The sequence below is a fragment of the Nelusetta ayraudi genome, unplaced genomic scaffold (assembly GCF_046127955.1).
Source record: "Nelusetta ayraudi isolate G7.1 ecotype Tasmania unplaced genomic scaffold, CSIRO-AGI_Nayr_v1 ptg000011l, whole genome shotgun sequence".
Classification (NCBI taxonomy): Eukaryota; Metazoa; Chordata; class Actinopteri; order Tetraodontiformes; family Monacanthidae; genus Nelusetta; species Nelusetta ayraudi.
In genome coordinates this window covers 14800015-14821623 of record NW_027466061.1, presented here as the reverse complement: position 1 = coordinate 14821623, position 21609 = coordinate 14800015, and the positions used below count along the sequence as shown (strand labels likewise).

General features: G+C 43.8%; 1 protein-coding gene across 2 annotated transcripts in view; it reads left to right on the top strand.

The window, feature by feature from the left end:
• Nucleotides 1-21609, top strand: part of LOC142885139 (glypican-5-like) — a 94098-nt gene that overhangs the window by 2128 nt on the left and 70361 nt on the right. For both annotated transcript variants that reach the window (XM_076021302.1, XM_076021301.1), the window contains exons 2-3: nt 7658-7819; nt 20796-21487. In XM_076021302.1, the coding sequence (XP_075877417.1) occupies nt 7658-7819; nt 20796-21487 (854 nt within the window). The remainder of the gene's footprint in view (nt 1-7657; nt 7820-20795; nt 21488-21609) is intronic.

Genomic DNA, 21609 nt, shown 5'->3' with positions numbered 1-21609 from the left:
GATTTCATGTTAAATATTGGGGTAAAGCAAGTTGGGTTACTCAAACAGAGAGCAGGACGGGCAACCAAAGTGATTTAGTCTCATACCAGGCCAGCCAGGGGCCCTATGTCAGTGATTCCTGCAACGAATCAAACTTTTTTTTTTTTTTTTAAACTGAATCGTTTATGGTTAGAAAAACGACATAATGTTGCTTTAAGTATATTTTTCCTACCACAGCCATAGAGTAATACATGCATATTTGCAAAATTGGCATGTAGCTTCTGAGTCAATTTTCTGTAAATATTTGCATTTACGATATGTTGTGACCTTCCCATTCCTGAAGCCGCTCTTCCCTCCACAGCTAATCAAACATCGCCTCAGCTCCGCAAGTTCATTTGGGGTCTCAACGGTATTTTCTCTTTTTTGTACCCGACTTGGCGAGATTCTTTTGGGTCAGCAGCAATGTCGTCTTCAAAGCTGCGTCCAGTGGAATAAGGTGTAGGGGTTGCACATTTGGTGTATGTGTGTGTGTGTGTGTGTGTGTGTGTGAGTGTGTGTGTGTTGTACATACAAATGCTGCGCGGCCTCAGCTCTCAGATCAATTGCCAACAAAAGCAAACTCTCGAAATCTTAAGTGGCAAAGCTTCAGCCCTTTGCACCCGACTGATGTTTGTTTTAGTATACAGTGCTGCATTTCATACGAGCCCACTCACTTCTCATCCGGAGTGTGGCAGCAGGGAACTCAGGTGTCGGCACACTTGCATGGTCTCATATAAAATATTTTAGAATAGATACTTTTACACAGTGTTTCCTCTGCACTCGTGAGATAACCAAATGTTACCCGTTTTCCCCTTACACATTAAATTCGGAGGCTACTGCCACTGCTGACGTCTAGGCTGCCACTGCTTACATAGTCAATGCTGCCTAGTCCACTGTGTCAAAGATCCAAACTCTGCCCCAAAATGACACAATTTATAGCTGATTACTTTATAAATAAAACAAAAGAGAGAAGAGACACATCCAGATTGGAAGGAGCATCAGAGGTGCAAAGGTGGAAATGTTTTATTTCTAAAAACTAAAAATATGGACTAGGTTCGCAGCAAAAACACAAAGCCTCTCAAGTGATTAGGAAATGAGAACATGGCCCATGTTGCCTAGCAAAAAAACAAAACAAAAAAAGTATTGATAATACATGCAGATTCTGCATGCCAATAGTTTATTGGTACTTTATTTTGAATGTGTGCTCATTAAAAGCAATGTTCTGATGGAAATGCATTACAGATGTCAAGCTTTTAGCTCTTAATGCGACAGTTTCCTTCCATTCAATGACTGAAATACGAGTTGTGAGTGAATGTAGACGGATATATGGCTATACAGTCATGGAATGTTTAGCTGTGCAGCGCTTTAAAAGTGACTTTCTCTCCATATTCGGCCGTCATGGAGACCTTGATAACGGGCTGACATGAAGTTGCTTATCCTGTGATTATTCTGAAGAGTTACGATCACTCTGGTATGGTGGTACACAGCCAAACAGTCCATATAGAGATTACCACCGAGTGCTGATAGAGCCCTTTGGAGTTAGGGCGCTCAGGAAGCAGACACGCACACACACACACACGCAGACACATGCAGACACACGCACGCACACACGCACGCACCCAGTCCCTTCGCTTTGACAGCTGACTTCTTGAATAACTCAGTTCCCTGATATGATCAACTTATTTTATGGCTCAGTTAAAATTATCAGATGCTGCTGGTGGTGGTGGTGGCGGCTTATCTGATTGTGGAGGAACCAACCCCGCTCTTCCCACTGTTTAACCTTTATTACACTGCTGCTGTTATCTGATTTATGGACTCATTAATAGCTTTTGTGGCAGAAGAGATAAAGCATCTTCATCTCCAGCACAGCACAGGTCGGGTCGTGTTCGAGGTGAGGATTGCATTGCATTTCCACATGTTGCCACATCCTATCAGTTACAGCACTAACTGCTTTGGCGAGCTCCCAGTGCCGCTACTCCCACCCAACCTTTTGTTTGTAATTTAAATTCCTTTCAAATTTAGTCATTAAAAAATGAGTACATTGCACTGTAGTGAAAACTCTGAAAATGTTGCATTTTTGTATGAGTATTTAATTCACAAAATTTTGGGGACATGTATTGGCTTTCAGATGAAATTTCAGAATGCACTGAAAATACGCCAGACCTTCTGTTTTGAACACACATGTCCCACTCTTCAGTGTTTCAGTTCTCATTGGATAAGATGCTGCTCTCTAATAAGGCGAGTGACTCCAAAAATCACAAAAATCAATGTCTGATCCATTAATTAACCAGTGGTGGGCATGTGATGGGTGGGCGGTGATAATATTGATACCAATATTGGTATTGATATTAGTGTAATGAAGTTGATCATTTAGATTTTTATCTAGATTTTCCATTTGTACACATTGATAACTATATCATTATATCACTGCTACAAGATTGCTGATGAAGTGAAGAGAGCTTTTGAGATAAAGATGACCTTTCTTGCTTGTGCTTAAATGCCCTACTTTCATGATATATCACATCAGCTCTCTTCACATTTTCGAAACATTTCCCCTGAATAGATAACATCCTGAACTTTTTGTGAGTAGTGTGTACTGTTTGCAAGCCCTGAAAACACAGTCAAGCGTGTTGTCTTACAATAAATAAGAAAGAGAAAGACAAGACAGAAGATTAGAGCAACCCTGTAATCAGGCTCCTCAAACGCCCCGACTGCTGTCCTCAGCGGTGTCATCAGTCTGAGGCTGATTACCCTGTCTGAGTCCCTCTCCCTGCAGCCGCTCTTATTGGATTTCAGCCTAAATCTAGCATGTGTTTCTGTTAATTGTATGAGATTTTTTTTCTTCTTTTCAAGCAACCTGAAGCAGATTCATATGATTTCCCAACCGCGACCTCAGTCTTAACCCACATCGGGAGAAAATACACGGGAATATAGAAAAAATACACTCTGACGGAGCGCCGCTCTGCTCTGCCGAGTCAACATCCGCCTGCCACCAGGCCGTTTCAAGATCTCCCTTTAAACTCCATCTCACTAACCTCTGTCCTCCAAGCTTGTGCCAACAGCTGTTGGCACGTCGGACTCTAGGGTCAAGGAAATTTAAACATTCCAGATGAGTTTAATGGTTGCCCAGAAATGCAAGTGTGTGGCAAATAACCCGTGAGATGTTATTTTTTTCTCCTTTTGACACGGCGTAAAGAGTGAAAGAATCAATAGACTTTGTAGGAGAATGAGGGGACTGGCTGAAACTGCCTGCTGGCTTACTGTTATTCTTTGGTTTTAAAAAAAACATCTCTCATAGTCGTGAATTAGAACTAAGCTCTGATATGATAGTGAGATAATGTGCTCTGTATATAAATTATTTTATGATGACAGGTGCTTGATAAGGAGCTGGCGATAAGGCAGCCGTCCCCTGCTGCTCCCCGCCCTGCTACTGTACGGCTCACATATTAAGAATGGCATGCGAGCCTGCGCCGCGATTACACAGTAGGCCAGTACCCCCTCTAACCCTCCACCCCCCCACTCACTTCAGAGTTGGGACTTGCTCAGCCAAGAGCACTGAGGTGTTGCTGGAGGGATTGTGGCTAACAAGTCGAGACCCCAGAGCCGAGGCTTTAATACGGCATATTACACCGGAGGTATTTGCCACCTGAGGACGATTAAAAGCGTAAACGGGTTGAGAGCTGACACCCGGACTGGGGAGCAGAGTCTGTAAAGATTTAGCCAGGCAGAATGAATAGTGTACAGCAAGGGCACGTCTTCTGAAAGGTCTCCTTGGACTATTAAATACTTTTAATCACCGGTTGCACAGCAGGCTGCATTGCAACGGTTGAAAAACGGTAGCAAAATTCATTTTACCAATGTTTTCTAATAATAATGCACTTCTAACCGGTCAGTGAACTCCCAAGAAATGAGAAAGAATGAAATTTCTGTCCTCTCACTTCTTTAGCTTGCTCCACTACCCAGAAAGCATTACAAAAACAAAAACAAAAAAGTTCTAGAAATCCACTGCTACCTCACTGATTCTTCTTTCAGGTGGGACATGATGCCCCCAGCCAACCGGTAGCACTGCTACTTTATAACTTGGTTTTTTGTTGCGTGTGGAAACCACAGTCTGCAAGTACAAGGTTTTTGAATAATTATTTCTGTGATGTTGAAGTTCACCTGAAATCTAAGAAGAGAAGATGTCAAAAAAACTGGGTTTAATATAAACTCTAATCATGTTTCAGGTGTTCTCTGTAAAACAACCCCACCATGATCCTCTACAACCCAATAGCGCCTTTCTGACAGACAACAGATCGTGAACACGAACCCCACTGCAACATTATTATAAAGTACCAGTCATACAAAGCACACAAGAGGAAACAATCAGGCTTTCCAGGCGTTACACCAGAGACCATTCCAATTTCCTATCTGGAGCAGGAACTGGAAAAATTGTTGTTGAGTTGTGATCCCCAGGACAATTGTCAGGGCTGAAGTATTTGTGCAAAGAATAATGGGGGAAAATTGCGGTGTCCAGATGTTTCAAAACATGCACTGTGCCTACCCAGTTTTGACTGGAGCAAGATTAGCGGTTGACTGTGCCGAGGTTTGAGCTCGTGTTGACACCCATTGAAAGCCAGAGTTGACAAAGTGTTTGGTGTCCTTGTCAGAGTTTATAGCCTGTGCTCAAACTTTTAAATGGGACATTGAAAGGTTAGAATAAAGTTTGCGTTATTTAAGAACATGACATATATTAATAGCTGCTGCCCCTCTGCATTATTCAAGACACTAACAGTTAGAAAACTTGCTAAAATTTGCTCCAAATTATATTTTACTGTTAATCTTCAAGCTAACGCAATGCAAAACCCTTTCAAAACATGAAGCACTGACTTTGCAGGAGTCATGGACTACATTCAGAACCTCTAACACTCCCAGTAGTCTGTGTGTAGCAGAAAAGTTAAACGGGTTACATCCAATGAGAAAAAAAAAAAAAAACTGCTACCCCGACCTGTTGAAAAAGTAACATCTTTTGGAACTTTCACAATTAAATCCAGTGAAACTGTGACTGATTTGTTATCTCAGTGTGTGAGTCTCCTCGGGGGGGGGCTGTGCCTACTTTGCAGTTTGCCTGCTGTGAAACATGCAAGCAGCGACATGGCTTTCAAGGATTCCAGAGCGTGAGTTGGTATATTTGAGGCACAGCCAGTCTGCTCTGACTGCTGCTGCGGCCTTAACAGCCAAAAGTCTGAGTATCACTTACCCTCCGCAGTGACTTGCCAGGGAGCAGAGAGGGCAGGCCGGATTCCACTCTGAGTCCCCGGATATTAATTTCATATCACAGATAACATACAAACACAAGAGGGGAGAAGGGAAAGAGCCGAGCGGTGAAAGAAGCAGCTCTGCGACAGAAGAGGACAGCAACCACGTCGTACTTGTGCTGCAGCTTTTCCTGCAAGTAGTTGGCTAGTAAATTATTATTAGGCTACACATTATACTGGCATTATGACCTAAAGTCAAAGAATCTCCAAAAGAAATTACGGAACTAAAACACATCTTTCATTCATTCATTCAGCAAATTATGGAATTTTCTATTTTTCTGTGGATTATCCCTTTATATCTCTATTTTTTATATTATTAAAATTTTAGATCAGAATTCTCAAAAGGGACAAAGTCTCAAAGCAACAACAAAAAAAATGGATTTACACACGCACACACAAACCCAGAGACACACAAAAACGACTTTGCAGAGGCTAAGTCAAGAAAGTGTCACCGTGAATGATGGCCGCCTGCTGCAGCGATGGAGATAATGAGCTGGAAGTAGCAGGACAGCCAGTCATGACTTCACTCGTCTGGCTCTGGGATGGGAACAAGTGGAGCCTCGGCGGGTAATTAAGAGACACCCAGGCCTCGCTGGGATATGCCCGGCACAAGGGAGAGAGGCAGGGGGAGAGGGGAAAGAGGGACTGAGAATGTGACCCTATTGTGTTTCATGGAGGGATTTGGACAGTGAGGCACTGGTCCTGCGGTCTCTTCCTAAGGCCGTGCTGCAGGCTCTGGTTACAGCACCTGCCTCTAGACACCCTGTTCCCCACTACAACACACACACACTACAAGCACAATTGGGTTGTCATATCATTTTGAAATATCCCTTTACAAGGGAATGTGTGTGTGTTTTTCTAATTGCCTCTGCTAACTGTCAAGTTTGAGCGGTGCAATATCATGACTATCTGCATGGGCATCAACGTTACGAAAAAGATGACACTGGCAAATATCAGTTACAGATGATGTAATGGCACCTTCTTGAGCTGCAATTTGTATCTGCAGTTAGGTCATTGCCTCTGTACATTTTTTGTTATATCAATTTCAGCATCATGTCCGTGCATATTTCCCATAAATCACTATGCACGCGTGTGCATGTGTATGACAGGGTCCACAGGGAGGCGATTATTCAATGACAGAAAAAAAATAAAATGAAAAAATCGGCACCACACATTGTCTACTTGGGATGTGGACGCAGGTACAGATATATGTCTCTAGAAGGTGTGTGCAGACCTATGATCCAAAGGTATTTATATAGTTGGCAGAGACGGTATTTATAGCTGGAAATGTGGAGGAAATTCTTGGTCTACTTTTCTCACCCTCCCATGGTGCCTCCAGTGTCTCCCAGTAGAGTTACTGCTTGTCTATCCACGTGCATACTTGGGACACTGTACATGCAGTATATCGCTACATAGCTTCACAGCTTATACGTTGAGTGCTTCCACTTTTAAGACAAACATTGTTATTTAGAATCAATGTTTTTTAGTGACAATATTGACTCTGTGTTTAAAACTCTGGCCTTGTCTCTTTATTCCATGGTTTATTAAGCAAATCCAAGGTACCGGTTCAGGCTCCAAGGTTTGATCTTGCAATTGGTAGCTGTTCAGCACAAAAACATCAGCCGGAGATTTAAGGCGATCTTGTTGCATGTAAATAGTCCACCAGGGAAACAGTGAAAACACATTTAGCAGCCAAATCAAATTTTCAACACATATTTTTTTGAATCTGTTGGCACCATTGCTGCCATCAAGCAGCCCAAAGCGGACGACCACAGAGTGCTTTTCTTTATGATGGAAAAACCCATCGTAACATTCAGCCAGTTGAAGAAAACACCCAAGGTTTACATGTATTATGTCAAAAGAGAGCAACTCCTGGGAGGAACACCAGCACTGGGTTGCTACCACAAGTTCAGAACAAAAGAATGCAACCATAATAAGCCAAGTCTTATGTTATTGTTCTATCAGTTTTTTATTCAGTAGATTGTTGTTTCATTGCTTCACTCTTCACTGGTATTGATCCCATTTTCTACACTTCTGCTGTCTATCGAACTGTGTTTTAATTGACTGTGATAATGTTTTTATTTTAGAATTTTATTTATAAATTGCTGATGACGTGCCGCTGCCTTCTTGGCCCTTGTAAAAAGAGATCTTAATCTCAATAGGTCTTTATCTGGTTATGTAGAGGCTAAATCAATAAATAAAAATGTAATATTTACACTTCCCTCAAAGCTGGATTTTCTAATCATTTAGGTTATCATTCATTCTAAGGTTTCCCATAACAAAAGAAAATCTGATTATAAATGATACTGAGGTGTGCATGTCTGTTTATTTTATTCTTTCAGACGTCGACCTGTTGGTCTGCAAGCATCAGGGTCCGTCCTGCTGCACCCGGAAGATGGAGGAGAACTACCAGTTTGCCGTGAGACGAGAGACACTCCACAGCATTCACTCCTACAGCTACGAGCTCGAGCACCTCCTCTCTGGACACTCGGATGCCTTCCGGGGTAAGTGCACGTCAGTGATGCCAAGCTTGAGCTGGGTGGGTTTTAGCCTGGGAACATAGAAGACCGTCTTCACTGTCATTGCCGCTGCCTGCCGCTGTTTCCAGTCCAAAATCCCAACGGCAATAATGGGAATATTGTATTTTTTTTCCCTGTCCTTGTATGCAAAGAACATTTGTCAGGAGTTTTTTTTCTTCCCCCAAGTTCAGCAGGGTCACAGTAGCTTGCCTGTAAGCCAGTGTGCAACTCAGAAATTTGGGCATAGCTTCACTTTTCCTGCCTTCTTCGCTCCCTCTGTGGGTTTGGCACCAGCACTGCTGTGGAGATGAAACAGCATGGAAAATAAGGGGTGGGTGGGTGAGTTTAAAGGTCCCTTTCTTAGACTTTGGAGTTGGGAGGAAGTTGATGTGCTGTGCCATTATCTGATGTCGCCATTTGGACAGCACAACACTAACTGGAACCCTTGAATAAATTAGAGATGTTTGGAATAATGACAGCCTGTGTACACTAATTATTTTGTTTGTTTGTGTGGTGTTTATTTCTTGGTGACTCCCCCCCTTTTCTGTTTTTTTGATGCAGTGTTTTGTTTAGTAGCCTGGTCATTTCGGATGTCTCACATCCGGATAAATGAGGCACTGCTCAACATACAAAGCCTGTGTCTTGGATACTCTTCCTGCCAAATGGTTTTGCACTACACCCAACTAAATCCAGCAATGTCCCAGTTGCATGAGCTCGTTCCTTCTTTTAGTAGTAATTGCAGCGTTATTTAGGTCTCAGAGTTGCAAAATTAGATTACGTGTTCCATATTTAAAACCATGAACACAATGCAACAGTATATTTCTGATGTTTTAGTCAAACTGGAAATCTGGCACGAAGCAATTGGTCAGCATGTAGATGGAAAACAGCATATTAAAGTTTCCAAACTGTAAATCACCACTCTAACTAATGTGCATGTACATTCTTTGGAGTGTTTAGTGTTGATACTTCCTACATTTATTCTGTCTGCCTGAGATTGTTTGATAAAATATCTATCACATTCACACAGGAATGCACAAACAAATACCCCAGACCACTAGTTGGCAAGAAACAATCTGCTAGATACAAGAAACACATCATTCTCAGTGTCTGTAGGGGTTTTAGTTTCCATGTAATGGTGCCAAAGCAGTATTAAATCAAAAGAAACCTCAGTTCTTTTATGTCTCCAACGGAATCTTCCTTTCTTGGAGCAATTTAAAGATACATCACCATATTTGTGAACTGTGAACCATTTTATGTGTAAACACACGAGACATATGTGAGACATAACAATGAAAAATAACAATGGAAGAACAAAAGGAAGTGGACGTGTTGGTGTCTGAAATGATGATTTCCCTGGTCAGGAAAGCCTTTAGCCTACAAGGCCTTCTAAGGACAGTCTGTCTCTGTTCTGTCTGAGTGGATCCAAGGGAAAGTGAAGTGGAAGTGGAAGGAGGCTTTAGTATATGATTTTGACTAAAAGAGATGAATGCTGTTTATGGTGTAGAACGTTCCTTTTGCATGGGTGAACACTATTCCGAAACTCGCTGTTCTGGTGCCCCTAATTTGTTGCATTTATTCATTGATTTAATAGTAAATTTATGTGGTCACCTTTTTTCTTTCTTTCTGCACAGCATTTTTTTGTCGGGCTTATCAGTCTGAAAATGGTTTAACTTGGAGACAATGCCTTACCCCTGCTGATTGCTGAGGTTTAGCCAAATGGACATTAAAAGGACGATAGTGAGTGTAAATGGGGGAATTTATGGTGTGTGTGTGTGTGTGTGTGTGTGTGTGTGTGTGTGTGTGTGTTTTATGTGGTGTTTTCCTTGGCCTGCCTTTGTTTTGACAGCCCAAAAGGCCCTACTGTGCCTTCTTTTGTGTGGGAGTTGTCATGTCACCACGATGACCCCATTAAATACACAGACAGCTTGAATGGTGCATCCATATACATACAAATGGGGCTTATTTGCATGAATTTCATGTCTCTTTTATTTATTTATTTTTTTTGCCAAACTTTCAATTGCACATGCCACTAGCCATTGTGAGACCATTTTACATCCCAAGTAGTTGGAGTTCCCTTAAATTAAAACAAAAGTACCTTGCGGGCAACAAGAAGCAAGACTCCTCTGAGCAGAGTTTATGTCACTGGGTCATGTTTGATCCAGGTGATGGTGCCTCGCCGAGCTTTTGTACCAGTTTGGAGTTGCCACCCAGGGCTTAACAAGCTGGGCACTTGTGGTACCTCCTGATTGGCTAAAAGAAAATCAGGAAGATATACAAGAGAGGTTGAAAATGTCTCTTTACCAGCCAGTTATCTTACACCATTATTGGATTAGAGACTAACATTTTAGTTGGAATCTAAGAAGACAGTAGGTTGAGTGCACGTTCTGCTCAGAATTGCATGCGCATGTCAGCTTGCACGTGCCCATGACAGGTGTAAGTGATGAGCCACAGACGAAGCATCTGGGTACACTGTATACTCACAGTGCCCGGAGGGCGAATGCCAAGGAAATGCTGACGCCCCCGATGGCCCTTGTCATTGATACGAGCAGGACGCGGCCTGCGGCTAAAGGCTGTGACATCTGTGTTTGCCGATCCTGATGATTACGTGCGTGTGCATGCATGTGTACGTGTGGACCAAAGACATCTTCAATATTTACCACCCCAGCAAGTCGGAGTGATCATCTCAGAGCTCAAGTTCTCCTCGCAGGAGCTGACAAATGCTTTTTCGGTGAACCATTTTCTCCTTGGCCTAGATAGCTTGCTATCTGCAATGGCGACGGGTCACCTTAAAACTCAAGCTGCCTGGCTAAGACGATTTGAGAATATTTGCAGCAGCAGAGAGATGAAAGTAAAGAAAATATTGTGAATGTTGCCTTTTTCGTTCTTATTGAGTACTTTATTCATCGGGGAACTTTCTGGCAGAGAACCCACCCTACTGGTTCCAAGTGACATTCAAAACAACGCACGCTTCGGTCAAATTTCGGCACCTGAACGTAAATGTATAAACAGTACTGGCAGTAACTTATTGATTCCTCTCATAACAACTTTTACCTGACACCACATCCTGGCTTGGAGGCTAACAAACAAAGACAGGTATTTAGCACTCGGCAAGTCGGGACACACTGGCAGCCAACTGTGGTTGAGAGGAAACAATTTGGCAAAATATATTTTTCCTCTAATCAAAACATCATATTTAAGTGTTTCAGTGTTTTCGCTCAAAGAATTATGACTGTATAACTAAACAACTAAATGAACTCCTTGTTGATCATGTAGCAGAAGTGACACTAGCTTAGCTTGCTAACTAATGTAAGTTTCTGCTCGCTAACTAGCTAGCTCATGTACTCCTGACTATGCTGTTTAGTTTGTACAGAACATAAATAATCTTGGTGGAAAAAAAAAACAAAAACAAAAAAACAACTACAACAACCAACTTTATTGCTTCCATTAATAATGATTGTAGCACGCGCCTTGTGATCAGTACAAGCAAAGTCACCACGCAAAGAGTGTTCTCCACTGAGGCATAAGGGACATACATGATTTGGGATACAGCTCCAGTTCTGGAAGGAACTTCAAACTCCACACGTAAGAGCGGTGACATTAATTACAACAAAATCTTACCCTGATGAAAGAAAAGTTCCTTTTCTATGTCAAAGTCGTAATTCATGTATTAACTAACCACATAAGATCTGTGTCTCCATGTTGGTTTTGTAAACTAGGCATCTGTTCACACCTCCGATGTCTGCAGTCTTCAAATTGTATTGTTATTATTATTGTTGTTGTTATTTCTGCAGTGACGGCATAGGGAACAGGAGTAATGGCTCTTACATTCTTCCGTGAGATGCCTGTGAAGTTAAGAGTTTCATGTTTTATTTATTTACGTTATCCCCCCCCCCCGCGATTTCCTTTTTTCAAGTTTGATGAGTGGTTATTTATGCCAGCCTCAGGGTAGGGAAAGCTATGATTTAGAAAACAAAGATGGGTCATTAAAATTCCATTGGCTGGGGCAGATCTGTTGGTTCAGCACTCTTACAAAACATGCATTCAAAATTGCAGTTATGTTCCTTGTTACATGTTGTTCTCCCTCTCTTGCCTTAGGTTTTCTGAAAATAAAGTTTACTCAACGTAAAGGTGCATATTGCCTGCCCATGTTTTGAAGCATAGACAGTATCATGCAACACTATTCAGATTTTCTCTTTCTCATTATTACCCCTTGAGGCTTCAGTATTATTGCATTAAGGGGATAATCCGTCTTGCGCAATGTCTTGCCTTACATTTTTTAAATCCCATGTACGGATCATCCTGGACAGACTCAGCCAACGCAGTCTCTCTTCAGGCAACTGTCCTTTTATTTTTGTTAAAACGGGTCATGCATGAGTTATGCATTGACCACTCACTTGGGTAGTAACATATCGCCTCCAGTGCAGTCTACTGGAATTCCTTCTTCTCTCATGCTTGTGATCTTTTTAAGATCACAAGCATGATCTCACTCCATAATTCTCTCATTCTCTCACATCGTGTCTAGCTGTGTTTTGCTCTGCAGATGTTATGACCGACAGGGTTATTGCTCCAGAGGCTGATGTTTTGGACACTGTGTGACTTTTGCGCCACTCCATGAGCTCATGCTTAAATTAGGGAGGATATCCGGAATCCATCCGTTCACCCTGTTATTTAATCATGCAGGGCGGAGAGGAAACGTGTGTATGGGACAAATAGGGGTGAGAATATTGAGTATTTGAGTGGGTGCGTGTGTGTGGTTGTGTGTGATTGTGTGTTTCCACACGTTGATGTGTCATATTCCCGTTTGACTCCTAAAGGGGGAGCACGGAAAGGAACAAAGCGGCTGAGCCCCTCATTACCGCTGCTTTTCATCTTTGCCGTTTCACCTCAGCGTTGAATGTGTGAGATGCCAGAGGAGCAGTCGGTTTGGTGCGATGCAGGCCGGGAGGGAGAAGCAGTGAAAGTGGCTACAGGTGTGTTTGATGGCGGGTCTGTCAGGTGTGTATGGTGCGGTCTGCCTTCAAAGAGCGTTAACTCAACAGGTCTTTGCTTCTATAAATTTGCTCCATACTGCTGCTTGATGAATCGCCCAGCACCCCCAATCCCTCCTCCCCCTTCTCCCTCCCTCCCTCCCTCCCTCCCTCCTCATCCCTCTCTCCCTTCCTTCCTGGGTGCCTGTCTCTGTCTGTGGCTTGATGCTTCGTCAACAAGATGACGCCGGGCTGGGCGCCGTGCCAGCCGCTCGATCGCTGCCAGAGCAGGGACGGCGTTACCCGGCAGCGAAGAGTGCACTCGACGGAATGACAAACCATAAACGCAGAATTCTTCTGTATCGCCATGAAAGTTTCCCTTCATTTTTTTTCTTGTTCGTAAACACCACATTCTTTTTGTTCCCAAACAGCCACAAACTTCCTCACCAACCATCCGGGATCCCTAAACGTTCTGATGTTGAAACCAACCCTGTGTCTGCGCAGATTACCCTGTCGCCAGTCCTCTCACCCTCAATTTGACGTACTAGCACGGAATGAACCTCAGGCTATTTCTTTTTCTTGTCTTGGGAATATGTTTTTGAGAAACGACTTCACTAGTGTTATTACGGAACAGCGCTTCTTTGACCGCGAGCCTAAGCACAACACTCTGGAGGCAGGCTAAGCTCTCATCAGTCTCACTTCTGTCATGAGAGTGCATTAAGTTCGATGTCCAGGAAGTTTCATGGTAATCAGACAAAAGTCGCATCTCCCAGGGCCTGTTCTTCGTCCAAGACAATTAGTTTTTTTTTTTTTTTTGGAATGCAGACTTGTCTTAACTCGCCGGTGGAATTGTACTTTTTTCCTCCCCTGGCTGATGATTGGTCAAGCCTGTGCGGTCAGACTCGGCTGCACCCGTCCAGTCTGACTAGTCCCACAAGTCGTAAAATGTGACTTGTGGGACTAGTCTGAGACATAGATCTGTGTTTCCTCATATGTCCATGTAGAGCAGCTGACAGGCAGACAATTTCTAATGACCAAAAAACATTTTCTCTTCCTCCCCATTTTTTTGCAGTTTAATGACCGGATTCAGACTAGAAACAAAATGATGGTGGATTCTTTCCAAGGTAACGTCATTCTAGGAAATATTATTGTTCTAACAGCGAGCAGGGGGAAGCAGAAGTTGAGCATCAAAATGCAAATTGGCCCGCTCTTGTGCTTTTTGGTGATGGAGCCATCCGACGCCTGTGGGAGATCAGAGGGAGTGCTTAATATGCGCTTGTGATGCATAATTGGATCGCAACGGTGTGTAAACGTCTCCGTGTCGTTTCCTCCCGCCGTTAAATGGGCCCAGAGTTGCTGGGAGTTGGCCGTCCTTGTACTGTCCATTAGCAACAACTCACTCCATCACTCCCTCCTTTCAGAGCAGCTCACTCTCCTCATTACGACCTGACTTGGAACCGATTTCTTCCTCTCATTCTTCCTCCTCGCCTCCATGGCTCCTTGCTTACCATTAAGACGTCCCCGAAGTTGCCCCCTCGCAATACCCTCCCACGCAGCCCCGTCACGCATTGCACTCGGGTGGAAGAGATGCACCACTACAAACGCTGCCGCGTCCACACCCGGTTGCATCTGAACTACAGATGCCAGAATAAAACGTCTTTAGTTTCAGTCATTTTGTTAATCTTAGGTTTTTATTGCGTCTTCTTTTGTCGCAAAGTGGCTCAGAAAATGTTTGTAAGTGCTTCATTTTCAAGATTTCTTGGCCCAGGTTTGTTGTACATTAAGTCTCCTCGTTACACAAGCAAAACACAACTGTAGTTCATTTGTTCAGTTGTGTGCTTGTTCTCTCAGACTAATAGGTTTTACCTTTTGTAGGTAAAAAAGTATGAGCACCAATGATTTTGGCGCCCTGAATACTTGGCATTTTGCAGTACCGACAGTACAGTATGAAACGCACGTTGAACAAGTTTGGCCCATAATTGAAACAATGCGCATGGAACCTTCTGCTCTCCCATTCATTATAAAATCCCATACACAAATTGGGGCTCACACCTGCAAGGACAAGTGGAAAATCCTTAGTTAGACCTTCCTTTCATCCTTTTTACGCCTCGGTGTGCCGGCCTGTTTCACGTTAATCTAATTTTCCTTGTAACATTTTCTGCCTTTTTTCATAAAAACATTGAGAACAGCTTTTCTCTGGACGTCTAATCACACGCTGTTTCCAGACTTATAACTGGATATAAATTATATATAAAGTAGCCTTTTTAATTTAAAAATCAGACTATCAAAGAGTTCTTTTTTTATGGCCAGATTTTATTGACAAAATGCCTCCATTCTATTAAAGGCCCTCTTTTATAGTCTGAGAAGTATTTAACAATCTGCTGGACGTCCCACCTCAGTTCTGCCTGACTGCTTTGGTGTGATACTGTACAAACTCTTTCTGTTGGGTGTGAGAGGATCTTTCCTTTGCGACTTATTGTTAACCTGCGTGGTGATGGGCTACCAGTCATTTTGCTGCTATTCATTGTATTCCAGTCATCGCCGAAAACACGCGACCCTGTTCATAGCAATATTTTCGGCTCTACAGTTTCTGCTGTGGATCCAGAGCTGCTCCTTCTCTTCTGGCTTCTTCCTCTGTCAGCTGTGGCAAGTCTAATGAATCACAACCCAGGGATGTTTAGGTTTGGTTTCTATTTATTTATCAGTTTTAAGCAATGAGCAATATGTTACACGTTTATTTGTAGTCCCTCGATGTTTATATTCATGGAAATGTCTTTGCATTGTTGACGTTGAGCGATGTGCTTGGCAAAGAAAAGGAACTTTGCTTTTGTTCTTTTCAAAAGAAGCGACATGTAACGGCAGCCATGTAATAGTTTCAACATTGCTTCGGAAAGCAACAACCAAATAGCCTCTCAATTTAGATTCATTGCTGTGTTTTGTGATTTTTATTTACTCTTACAGTCTTTGAGTAGGCTGATTGGGAATTTAAATTGTAGGCGTGTTTGTGATCTTATGTAGATTTATGGTCCAGACTTCATTCAAATTTTCCTCCTTTGATTCTGCTTCTTCCTTGAGTCCATTTTCCTGTCTGACCACATGGAGCAAACTTTGTAAATCAATAAAACAATAGAAAGCAGGGAGATGTGTCTAACCCCGTGGTCCCGTTAATGCTGGGGACCAGAGGTGCTGTCCGTCATCCTGTCAACAGTTTGCCCTCAGACTGGCCCCTCCATACTTTCTCCCCTTTATGGTAGAAGTCATTTGGACAACCACCCGGAGCCCTGAGCTCTCTTTCCACTTTCCATGTCCTTGTCTCGTTCATTCATTCCCTCTGCTCTCAGTCGTGTTTCCCTCAGTCGGCTTGATCAGAGAGGATCAACTACTGCTGATCACCGCCCCCCCTCCAAAAAACCCCCCAAAACATCACCACATAGTCTTGGAGTGTCTGCTTTGCCCATGGCATATGTGGGATTGTTTATGTGTCAGATTTTAGTGATAGCTTTGCTGCCTCGCTAATTACAGATGTCGTCAGCTCTTCCTTTATTTCACTGACTCATTATCGCACCTCTGTATGAATGGGAAGAGAAACTCAGTTTCTGCGATTGTACGTACGTCAAAGACACACCTGGCCGTTCTGTTGGACTTGTCGAGTCGCTGTGGTTTTGGCAGGAGTGCAGCTTCCCAGCCGCGTAGGTCATCCTGTGCGAGTGTCATTTGACTGATGACTCATAGTCCGTCTTTAGATTGAGTCATGCAACCTGCATCCACCCTCCCACCTCCCGAAGACTTGCTCGGAAAATGAAAACGCACACATTACAAGTATGATTCATCGACTTATGAATATCGGTATTAGCCATTCGGCTGAAACGTTAGAGCCTGGGGAGATTGCAGGACGTTGAAGCTCTGCCTCAGTAACCCAAGATGACAAGCGGTGGGTGGCAGATGACCCTGCGCACATCCAATATTCCTCCTAATTAAAAGCAGGGCATTTCAACCGCACACATTACGGTGTCATCTGCGTGATGACCCGTCTGAAACCGAAGCCTGCGGAGGGATTAAAATGCTTCGCCTGCAGAGTCAGTCGCACAGATCCACTCGGGTTGGACCACTGTGACTGGAGTGTGCACATGAAGAGAAACTGGCAAAACCGGGTGTGCAGAAATTAATTTCATAAATTTTCATAGCTTTCTGGAGGTCATAACTAGGTAACTTCATTTTGTATTAGAACAAATATAAAATATTTTTTTCCAAATGACCTTTTGACTGATCCATTAGCTAACTAAATGTTGGATTTGCTTCTGGCCACATGCATGGAAATCCAGCTGCCCACTACCCAAGCGCGCATTCATGTGTGCATCTACGTCACTGCGTCAAAGTGCTGTATACTAGCAGGACTAATTATGATCAAATTCACCAAAGCGGCGTGAATGTTTGTGGCTACTTCACCATGGCGACTCTTTAGCTTTGACTTGTGCCTGTCAAACATAGGTTGCCATGCAAGGCTGGAGTGGAAAAAAAGCCTCTTATTATTAAAGTCAGTGATCTCAGAGAACGGCCTTTTACGTGGGATTGTTGGAAAATGATGGTGTAATACCCCATCCTAGAGAAACAGCAGTCACTGTGTCTCCCTGTTTTACCACTTTTTTTTTGTTTTGTACCCATTTAATTCCTTGTTTGTTTCAAACCTGCCCTCCAGGGTGAGAAGTACTGCGGGCGTGTTCATTTACTGTTACTGTATGGTCGACTTGGCAATTATACGTTTTAAATCTCGCAAAGAGAATTGAAGATAATTGCTTTACGCAAAGTTTCATTCAACCCTGTAGGCCTCATTTCTCAAGAAGCTTTCAGAGAGGAGACCACAACACAGTAATGATAGCCAACCATGGTGGCGTGTTTCTGAATAGGGACAGTGGTCAGATGGAGCAATCAAACCCCCAAATGAGTATCATGCTATGGTTGCTGACATTAAAACCAGCTTGTTTTATCTTTTTTTTGGTGTTATCGCCCTGTTTCCTGGTGCTGAAAAGTGCAGAGAAAGCCACAGCCATTTAGCCCAAAATTAAAACCAGGAGAGAGAGCGTGGGAGAGAATTTGACAGAGATCAGAAAAGAACTGACGCTGAGAATGAATTAATCATGGGTTTCAGTCTTCCTCTTTTTTCTGTTTGTTGGGTGGGGAGTGGACTCTTGCCCCTCTTCTGTACGTTCAGAAGAGGACATGTTTGAAGAAACAGCCATGGAGAGACGGGGTAGGAGTCCGGGTGCAGGGGCCAAATGAATCCAGATGTCGGAACGTGTTCGCAAGGTGGAGCCCTCTTGTACAGTAGTTGTTTTTTCCTTGATCAGGAGTTCAGTTGCTTCTCTCTGTTTCGTTTTTCCTGGCTGTTCGCCTTTTCCTTGCCCCTTGTCTTCATCCACTCTGTCCACTCAGTCCATGTGGGACACTTAACTATGTGCTGTTTCACAAATACAGAATGCAACGTCAGAAAGATGGACACCAAGTCTTCATGCTATTAAAGCGTTTAAGGCTGGAGAGGACTCCCCACCACCACCACACCCTGCACTGAGAAATATTACACTGTGGTATTTCTGAGCGCGATCATTTTATAATAACATTATGTCATACCATGTAAATGAAACCCTGGGTGTATCCTGCAGTGTAAACTTCTTGTACCTGTTGAGCCCTTTCGAATGACTGGCATGAAAGCAGGCGGATGTCACTCAGTCACTACATGAAAATTAATTTTGTGTAATTTTGCCTTCATTTACATAAGCTTTTTTTTTTTTTAACGAAGTACCAAGTCACGAGGGCTCCGCCACACATAAAAAGATAGCACAAAATGACATTGATGTGCGTTTGAGATGCGCTTCTTTTCCGAGAAGCTGGCTGGTGGATCCTAATATTGATTAGCACACTAAAATGCATTTGACAACATGGTCTTCATGGAGTGTGTGAAATGTCATTCCTTCCACACTTTCTGATTGTTTCAAGTGTACTGCACTGTACATTTCTGTGCACTCCTGGAACTGGTATTTCTCCGATGCGCTCTTTTCACCCTTTTTTCTGCCTGCTCTCTCTTGTCGTTTTCACACCTGACAGTCTGTTAGACTCGGTGAGGTGGGGGTTGCGACTTTCTGCTGATCCGAGTTTTGTGCTTTGTCAAACAAACTGACCTGAAGTGGAATCCCATCCTTGCCTGTGGCGGCACTGCACCGAGAACTGCTGAAGGAGAAGACAGCGACAAACGACAAACCTCTATTGGTTGACGTCGGGCAACCTGTTACGCGCGTCAAGCATGCTAACACATCGATTCCAGTGCACAATTCATCCATATACTTGGTCAATATTCCATTCTTTTCGTCCTTTTTCCTGCCTGCTTCCCGATGTTTTGTCTTGCATCATTCTTCTCTGGAGACCTCTCAGACTGTTTTCACCCTGCAGTGAGACTGCTGTAATATCCCCAATAGGCCACTTCATCTCGTTGGTCATACACATGTTCTTCGGAACCAAAAACATTTTACAAGTTGAAATGAAATGCGTGCAGGAGCGGCTTGAGGCGCGAGGTGATTTGTTTTACGGTGTGTGGCAAGGAGTCATGCATTTTCTTTTTAAGCTGGCGGGTGGGGAGTCCCCGTGTCTCCCAGACAGCGGTCATATTAGTGCAGCTGTTGAGGAGGACATGACTGTTGTTATCCTTCTGTCTGGCTGAGGGGAGGGGCTGTGAACACACACACACACACACACACATACATGCTCATTTGGTGACAATAACGAGGCTGAGATAGATTTCACCCTTATGAATGAAAAGTGTTGGGTAGATTCGAAAGGCCTAAGCCACTCATATCACGCATATCATGTTTGTGTGTGTGTGTGTGTGTGTGTGTGTGTGTGTGTGTGTGTTTTGGCAACCTCACCCTACCCGGTCCCTTTCTGTACAGTTGCTACTGCTACTTCACGTCCCGGCATGCTTTTAAACTGACATCACGTCCCAGAGGAGTGTGCAGCATCCAGAACATGCACACACAAATATACCAACCTGCTTGAAATACACGCAACACACACGCATGCACACATGATTCCTGCACAGTTACACATTAAAGTGGAGAGGAATTGGTCACAAGATTAAGCTGACTAAGAGGTTGCAGATCATTATTGCCGCTTTGATTGAACAGATGAATTGTTTGGTCAACAAATCAGGGCAGTTTTTACCATTTTGACATATCTGATGTCCATTTTGACAAAGTAGGCTAAGGAAATGAATAGGCTGTCAAGTGCATGTGCAAAGTTATCTATGTAATTATCACCATTATTATTGTTATTATTCATATATTTGTATATATTTGAACAGTTTTTACAGTGGGTTAATTGTAGGCAGTCTTTTTGAAAATAAGTAGCATTCAGAATCCATTTACTAAAGAAAGCAGAAGTTGTAGTTAAATTAATTATGGTTAAAGTTCAACAACTTGATTTTTCATTTGTTTTCATTACATTTAAGGATGATAATTCAGGAAGTAGAAGTAAGTGTTTGTGTTGCAGCCGTAATGTTTTCTCATCACTGTTTCTTTCCTGGAGAGCTTACTTTGACACTTATTGGTGTGCAAGTTCAGAATCACTTTGCACAGCAGTGTGAACGCAGGTCAAGAACTTCTGACTGTCTGTCTGTGAAAATACTGACTGCTTTGACCTTTTGAGGTCAGCTTAATATAGTAGTTGAGGCAACTGGACTGGATTTGCTGTCTTGAAGACATACATGGGACTCTCCAACCTTTTTTAGAGCTGAAGAAGCCTTTTAGATGAGAAGTGAAAAACGTTGTCAAGATAACAAATCTAGTCCGGTTGCTTCAACTTAACCCTCTTCTACACTATTGAATGTTTGGTACTGTAGCAGTTTGCACTCAGCTGCTCTCAAATGTCCCCCATCGCCGTCTCTCCACTCGTCTCACACCTCCTTCTCTCTTTGACCCCACACCCCACTCCCCCCTTCCACCCCACAGACATGTTCCAGTACCTCCTGTCCTTCTCCCAGGGACACCTGAGCTCTCTCTTGGAGCAGACCTACTCCTCCTTGTCCCGCCGCGCCTTGCCGCACGTCAACCAGCTCTTCTCCTCGCTCTCCCTCTACCTCCGCGGAGCCAACATCTCCGTGGAGGCCTCCGTTCACCAGTTCTTCAACAACCTGTTCCCACTCGCCTACACTGTGCTCATCAATCCGGGCATGGAGGGCGGCGGTGAGATGGGCGACTGCCTCCGTATGATCCGGCAGGACGTCAACCCTTTTGGCCCTCACCCGGCCGTCATGGCCCAGGAGCTGGCTGGAGCCCTGGAAGCCGGCCGGCAGCTGGGCCTGGCCATGGACGAGGGCCTGCTGGTGATGAACGCCACCAAGCACGTCAGCCTGAGCAAGGAGTGTGTGAGGGGCCTGGTGAAGATGGTTTACTGCTCCCACTGCAGGGGCCTGACGCTGATTAAGCCCTGCCCTGGCTACTGTCTCAACGTCATGCGTGGCTGCTTGGCCAGCGTGTCCGAGCTGGACCAGCCCTGGAGAAGGTACGTGGGCCTGCTGGAGCAGCTGACCCACGCCACCGCTGGCCACCACAGCCTGGAGTTGGCCCTCCTCGGGGTCAGGGGCCATGTCAACGAGGCTCTGCTCTACACGCAGCTCCACGGTCCGCTCGTCACGGCCACGGTGAGTGCAGACGGCTCGCAGCGCAAGGCGCTTGCGCACAGCTTTCAGTCAATCAGTCAGTCAGTCAAACCTTTATTTAAAGGTCAAGTGTGAATTTTTTTACGGTGTTTGGTATTTAAGGC